Raw genomic sequence first — 7,280 nt, 5'->3', positions numbered from 1 at the left:
GAAGACTCGCTGTGATCGCTGCCAAAGGTGCTTCAACAAAGTACTGAGTAAAGGATCTGAATACTTGTAAATGTCATATTTCAGTTTTAAATTGTTTATACATTTGCAAAAACTTCAACAACAAAAAACTGGATTCAAGCCATTTTAGAATACGGCTGTAACGTAACCAAATGTGGAAAAAGTCAAGGGGTTTGAACACTTTCCGAATGCACTGTATCATATACAACTGAACACACATTTAAGCATGTTGCTAAAATAAAGCCAGGTTTAGACAGTGAAATAGTGGTATTAGTTGTTTGTATTTGTGTGGTTCAGGAATCAGAAGTGAGAATGGAGTTTCAACAGTGCATTCAGTTACCTTACGACCTACACAATAAAATAACAAAAATATGGTAGACTGTGGGCGACATTTTACACACACACAGTGCACAAAGTAACCATGTACAGGTAACTGACAAAATAAAGGAAACACCAACATAGTCTCTTACTCTGGCGTTGGGCCACCACGAGCCACCAGAACAGCTTCAATGCACCTTGGCAAAGATTCTACAAGTGTCTGGAACTGTATTGGAGGGATGTGACACCATTCGACGCCAGTTGATGGTGGTGGAAAACTGTCTCAGGCGCCGCTCCAGAATCTCCCATAAGTGTTCAATTGGTTTGAGATCAGATGACTGAGACACACCCACATACCATTTATACCCTCTATGCTACTTTGAGTCTCCTCTTTCAAAGTCACTGAAATCTTTTCTTCTAGCCATGTTAGCCAACATAATGGGCAACTGGGAATTTTTATACATGACCCTAAGCATGATGGGATGCTAATTGTTTAATATACTCAGGAACCACACCTGTGTGGAAGCACCTGCTTTCAATATACTTTGTATCCCTCATTTACTCAAATGTTTCCTTTATTTTGGCAGTTACATCTACAAAGTCAAAAATCTGAATCTATCTTTGTCTATGTTTGAAATACACATGATTATTGACACATTCTAAATTGTTACAGCTGACAGAAGCATGTCTTTGAGGATGTAAAGACCAAGCTTCCCTTGTCCTGTATCTCTCATTTATTTAAGTGTTTCTTCAAGTGTTTCCTTTATTTCGGCAGTTACCTGTACACTGAGTGTTTGAGGGACAGTGCTGTCTCTTTCTCGTCGTCATCCCCCTCACTCATGCTGCTGAGGGAAGTTGAGGGATGGGCAGAGGCACCCTTGGGGTAGGTGGCGGAGGAACGAGGAGAACGAGGGGATTGAGGGGAGGGAGGCGATGGGGAGCGCCCTCTGGTGGGGCTGCTGCTGGGGGAGCCACGGGGCGAGGCGACGGGCGATGTGTAGGGTGACAGAGCCTGGAGCATGCGACCACTTTTCTCCTGGATCACATGCTGCTCACAGAGAGGGAGAGAGAGGGAGAGAGGGAAAGACAGGGAGAGAGACAGCATGATATGTTTTGTTATTGTTTGTCAAATGAGCATTTTTTTCCTAAACTACTTGTTCATATTGTCTAGTCACTTACTTTGAGGAATGGGATCATTACTAACCATCTTCCCCTATTGACCTTTCATGCTTCCTAACATAGTATCTATCTATTGTGGGCTAAAGATAAACTTACCCACGCTCCACCTGGACCAAACGACTCCAGGAAATTACTAATGAACTCCCGGGACTTCTCCTCCCACTTGTGGATGAGGTCTTGGCTCTTCTCTTCCACCGAGTGCACAAAGTGCTTGGACTTCTCCTCTACTGTCTTTACCGTCTCCTTCATACGATCCACCTGGTTTTGAAGACTGATTTTCTTCTCCTGCACAAGTTAGACACGCGGTTGGCTGTAGGGAATCAGCTAAAGATGGTCTAGTGTTTATCAACCACCACCACCAATACTGAAACAACCATTCATCTTCCTCAAATGCAAGCTAATCTAACAGATGTTTATTCCAACTTCATTCACTGTTCTAAGGTAATTATGATGTCATTCTTACCCTGATGAAGCTAACGTTCAGGTCTCTGGCTGTGTAGCCTCTCTGCAGGTTGCGTCGGACATAGAGGTCGTAGTCTTTCACTATCCTGGTGATGAGGTCAGATGTAGAGATGCCGTCTGTCCTCTGTGTGGCCACGAACATCCCTGAATCCCAACAAACAAAGAGAACAGTGCTCAAACACAGTCAAGATGACACAGGTAGTGACAAATAGTAGGCTGTAACTCAGCGAACACACACAGATACAATCTCCATTGGCTACAGGTTAATATCTGTTTCAGAGCAGATCAGTTAGTTACCTGCTTCCTTGATGTGTTTGTAGACATCCTCTGATCCAGCAGAGGTGTATGGGATATCATCATGCGCTACAAAGTCAATCTGGGGAAATCACAGGATAGCATTAAGGTGATTTTATAACAGAAAAAAGGGACATGCTCTATATCAGATTTTAAGGTTGATTGTTAGTAATATTGAGTAATGTACAGCAATGGTCTCCAACCCTTTTCAGTTACTGTACCACCAAGTACATTTTGCTGTGCCCAGAGAACCCTTGAAGTACCCCCTCATTTACATTTTACCAGTAAGCTTATGGTCTCATGAGTCTTCTCAAGTACCCCCTGTGGGTAGGTCCTAGTACCCGCTGTGGATAGGTCCTAGTACCCCCTGTGGATAGGTCCTAGTACCCCTGTGGATAGGTCCTAGTAACCCTGTGGATAGGGCCTAGTACCCCCTGTGGATAGGTCCTAGTACCCACTGTGGATAGGGCCTGGTAATCCTATGGATAGGTCCTAGTAACCCTGTGGATAGGTCCTAGTAACCCTGTGGATAGGTCCTAGTAACCCTGTGGATAGGGCCTAGTACCCCTGTGGATAGGTCCTAGTACCCCCTGTGGATAGGTCCTAGTACCCCTGTGGATAGGTCCTAGTACCCCCTGTGGATAGGGCCTAGTACCCCCTGTGGATAGGTCCTAGTACCCCCTGTGGATAGGGCCTGGTACCCCCTATGGATAGGTCCTAGTACCCCTGTGGATAGGGCCTGGTACCCCTGTGGATAGGTCCTAGTACCCCTGTGGATAGGTCCTAGTACCCCCTGTGGATAGGTCCTAGTAACCCTGTGGATAGGGCCTAGTACCCCTGTGGATAGGTCCTAGTACCCACTGTGGATAGGGCCTAGTACCCACTGTGGATAGGGCCTGGTAATCCTATGGATAGGTCCTAGTAACCCTGTGGATAGGTCCTAGTAACCCTGTGGATAGGGCCTAGTAACCCTGTGGATAGGGCCTAGTACCCCCTGTGGATAGGTCCTAGTACCCCCTGTGGATAGGTCCTAGTACCCCCTGTGGATAGGTCCTAGTACCCCTGTGGATAGGTCCTAGTACCCCCTGTGGATAGGGCCTAGTACCCCTGTGGATAGGTCCTAGTACCCCCTGTGGATAGGGCCTGGTACCCCTATGGATAGGTCCTAGTAACCCTGTGGATAGGGCCTAGTACCCCTGTGGATAGGTCCTAGTAACCCTGTGGATAGGGCCTAGTACCCCTGTGGATAGGGCCTAGTACCCCCTGTGGATAGGTCCTAGTACCCCTGTGGATAGGGCCTAGTACCCCCTGTGGATAGGGCCTAGTACCCCCTGTGGATAGGGCCTAGTACCCCCTGTGGATAGGGCCTGGTACCCCTGTGGATAGGTCCTAGCTGGATAGGGCCTAATACCCCTGGTTGAGAAACACTGATGTACAGTGTATGTGACCCTTGTCCAGAAGTGCTGACCTTATGTTTCTTCAGGAAGTCAGGGCTGAGGGTCCAGGGAGCGTCCCGTACCACCTCATCCACATAGCGACAGTGTATCAGGGCTTCGTAGCGCTCAGACTCTGTCATCACCGTGTAGCCCTTATACCGGTGTGTGAGATCATCACTGCAGACTTCGAGAACAGACACACAAAAACCTAATTTATACCTTGTGCCGCTAAAATGTGAGTTTCGTGATCTGATCAATATGATCCAATCACTGTCTGTGATCTATTTTAAAGGCACTATTTACCTCCCACTATGAGATGTGTGTTGGGGAACAGGTTCTTGGCTTGCATCAGAGCGCGAGCATGTCCAGAGTGGAAGAGGTCAAAGATCCCATCAGCATAGACTCGGACCGGCCGGATTGCTATAACAAAAGAAAAAGGCTCATTTGATCTGTCGCTCTCCACGTTCTCCCAGTCTCCATCCCTCCCTCTGTTGACTGCCTCTTACCTCTTCTTATCCTTTTTCCCAGGTAGCCTAGCGGTTAAGAGCATTGGACCAGTAACCAAAAGGTTGCTGGTTTGAATCCCTGAGCCGGCAAGGTGTAAAAATCTGCCATTCTGCCCTTGAGGCAGTTAACACCCAACAACAACTGGGTGCCAATGACATCGATTAAGGCAGCCCCCCTCACCTCTCTGATTCAGAGGAGTTGGGTTAAATGCAACGTTCAGTTGTGCAACTGAGTAGGTCTCCTCTTTCGCTTGTCATTCCTCACTAATCCCAGCAGGAGTGATCAAACTGGTGGTCACACTGACCTCTGATTAGTCTGACTCACCTGTGACTGGTCTGACCTGGTAAGACCACAGAGTAGATGACTGACCTGGTGTGCCTCTCTTGGCTTGGGCGATGGTCAGCTTTTCATGAAGGACCTCCGACTCATATCCTGCTTCCTTGGCAAATAATGCTGGCTCTCTCAGCCTCTGAGATGGAACAGAAAGCGTTACAAATGTAGGATCTTAATTTGATCACTCTTTTGTTGCTGAGAATTTTCCGGCACAGCAGGAAATGCAAACTGGTAGTGTATTTGAGGTTAAAAAGGCTTCTAAATTTTGTCATTTCCACTTTAAAATGTCCGACTTTGCCCTAACGAAAAATGGATCAACCTCTACAAAAAATATTCCATTAATTATAATCCACATAATAATTCACATTTCCTGTTGCTGCAGGGTTATTTTCCTGTTGTAGCAAACTGTCTCAAATTAAGATCCTACGTCTGTAACTGACCTCATGGAAAGGGATGTCTGTACATAAGTAAAAGTGTGTATATTCACAGTTCTGGAAATCATCAGGGCTTTAATAAGCATTTGAATATATAAGGGATTTCTGGCTTCATGCGTGTTTACCTCTGCATGTGAGAGCTAGTGGGTGGTAGTGTATATGGTTATTAGGAATTATCTGTAGAGTTGTCAGTACACTTTGAACCCTGAACTGTTTGAAATCTGCCCATGATTTGAGAAAAGACTAACGAAGGGTTTAAAAAAAATCCATGTTAATGATTAAGAATACTTTCATTTGACTGTAGAAATCAATTTACCATTCAAAGAGCGAGACCATTCCCATAATGCTTTAACATTTACAGTGAAAATATCATAACATTTATTGAGGGATAATTTGTAGCTGCCTATGTTATACAAATACATTATAGGCTACATTTGTATTTTCAACTATTTGATATGCCACCTCTCGGTAGTCTGACTGACTCACCTTGCGGGGTCCCCCTGTGCTTTGCTGTTGGGGCTTCTGTGACCCCCTGGTGGCTCTGGAGCCACGTCTCCTTCCCACCATGCTGGATGTTCTGTTGCCTTGTTTACCTGTCGACTGGTACCTCATCAACCTGGTCGTCCTCCAACCCTGTCAGTGTTACACTTCTGCAATCTGTGAGGGAGTTTTAAAGTTTGCATGTTGCTGGCTGGTCTGACCCCGGTGACACGAAAATGTAACGTGCAAAGTTCAAGCCAAGTTGGTAAGAGTATTAGGGCACTTCAGGACACGTCTCTTTCATCAGCTCTGTAGAAGACACAGGGTGGATCAGGAGTTCCCCGTGTAGGCCTAAACAGACCTTTACAATCGGACTGTCCTCTTATTTTTTGACGTAGGCCTAGCTTATATGTTAATGTCCTCGTTCTGTTATCTGCCTCATTATTGGCTCATCCATTTGAAATAGATGTTTAACTTTGTCTCATGGAATAATGTAATTTTATTTTTAACATGATATTTCCTAGTTTCATTCATAGAAATTGCTCTTAAATATGATCTGACTGAGGCAACCTCTTGACCCAAACATAATAGTGGGACAAGTTGTTCATGAGGCAGCCTCAAGGTGCCTATCTGTCAACTCCACTGATTATGCAATGTTTAGTGAAACCTCATTCCCTCAAACAACGTCATTAACTGGCCATGCGACACACCTTTGATCGTAAATCCACTTTATCAAGATTCCCAAATCACCTCAAGCATAAGGGCACTATGCCCTTATGCCTGAATCAGCAGCACATGGAGAAAACAGGTTTTATTAGCCCACTGAGCTATAGGCCATAGCACAAGGAGCTAACAAGTCTTCAGGCACGGCTAATCATGACATTTTTACATTTTAGTCAATTAGCAGATGTTCTTACCTAGAGCGACTTACAGTAATGAGTTCATACAGTGTGGCTCAGTTGGTAGAGCATGGTGCTTAATGCCAGGGTTATGGGTTTGATTCCCAATGCTGGACCAGTATATGCACTCACTACTGTAAGTTGCTCTGGACAAGAGATTCTGCTAAAATGTAAATACAGTTTATACTTTATTTTTTTCTTCTCCATACTGGTCCACCATGGGAATCAAACCCACAACCATGGTGTCACAAGTGCCATACTCTACCAACTGAGCCACATGGGATTATCATCAGTCATCATGTAAGCATGGCTCATTGAACCACCTCTGTTTTGACCTCTCCACAACAGTGATGTTGTTGAGATTGAAGCATGTTAATTATCAGTAAGGCCTCTCAGAAGTTTAGAACACTGTCTAGGATGGATGGGTATGTAGAATCAGTAGGGGATGTCATGGAGGTAGAACTATCTGTGGGCCTGAGTTCCAGCTCCAGCATACTGTAATACAGACCATTGATTGCATACCCTTTTCCTTGAGGGCTTGAAATTCAGTATTTATGTGATGGACGATAAAATAACTATTTCTGCAAAGTTCAGGCCATATGTATGTGTAATTAGTTAAGCACACCATTCACTTCACATTGTTTGAATTAAATGTGCCAGTTCCAAGTGTAAATCTTGTCTCCCTGCATTGAAGTTTCAGACCAGTGGAGGGCAGTAGAGTACTAGTCTACAGCTGTGTAAGAAGCAATGCCTTTGGAAAGTATGGCGCCAGCTGGCAATTGGAAACACAAAGATACAAGACTGGTTGAATGTAGACTGGTTGAATGTAGACTGGTTTAACATGAACTGAAATCTTGAGAACCTCAGAAAAGACATGGATAATTAAACCAAGCATCTAGTAGGTCCTGACCATTGATGCT

The 7,280-nt window shown here is 44.9% G+C and overlaps 1 protein-coding gene across 1 annotated transcript; it reads right to left on the bottom strand.

The window, feature by feature from the left end:
- Positions 1-585: 585 nt before the first annotated feature.
- LOC112230604 (choline-phosphate cytidylyltransferase B-like) lies at positions 586-5,704 on the bottom strand. The gene is made up of 8 exons (XM_024396879.2): positions 5,468-5,704; positions 4,584-4,683; positions 4,011-4,127; positions 3,740-3,891; positions 2,275-2,353; positions 1,979-2,121; positions 1,612-1,800; positions 586-1,384 (listed from the first exon to the last, which is right to left on the bottom strand). The coding sequence occupies exons 1-8, from the start codon at positions 5,591-5,593 to the stop codon at positions 1,112-1,114; spliced, it is 1,179 nt and encodes a 392-aa protein (XP_024252647.1). The 5' UTR covers positions 5,594-5,704; the 3' UTR covers positions 586-1,111.
- Between the last annotated feature and the right edge of the window lie 1,576 nt (positions 5,705-7,280).

The sequence above is a fragment of the Oncorhynchus tshawytscha genome, linkage group LG33 (genome assembly GCF_018296145.1).
Source record: "Oncorhynchus tshawytscha isolate Ot180627B linkage group LG33, Otsh_v2.0, whole genome shotgun sequence".
In the NCBI taxonomy this organism is placed as follows: Eukaryota; Metazoa; Chordata; class Actinopteri; order Salmoniformes; family Salmonidae; genus Oncorhynchus; species Oncorhynchus tshawytscha.
This window is presented reverse-complemented; position numbering and strand designations above follow the sequence as displayed.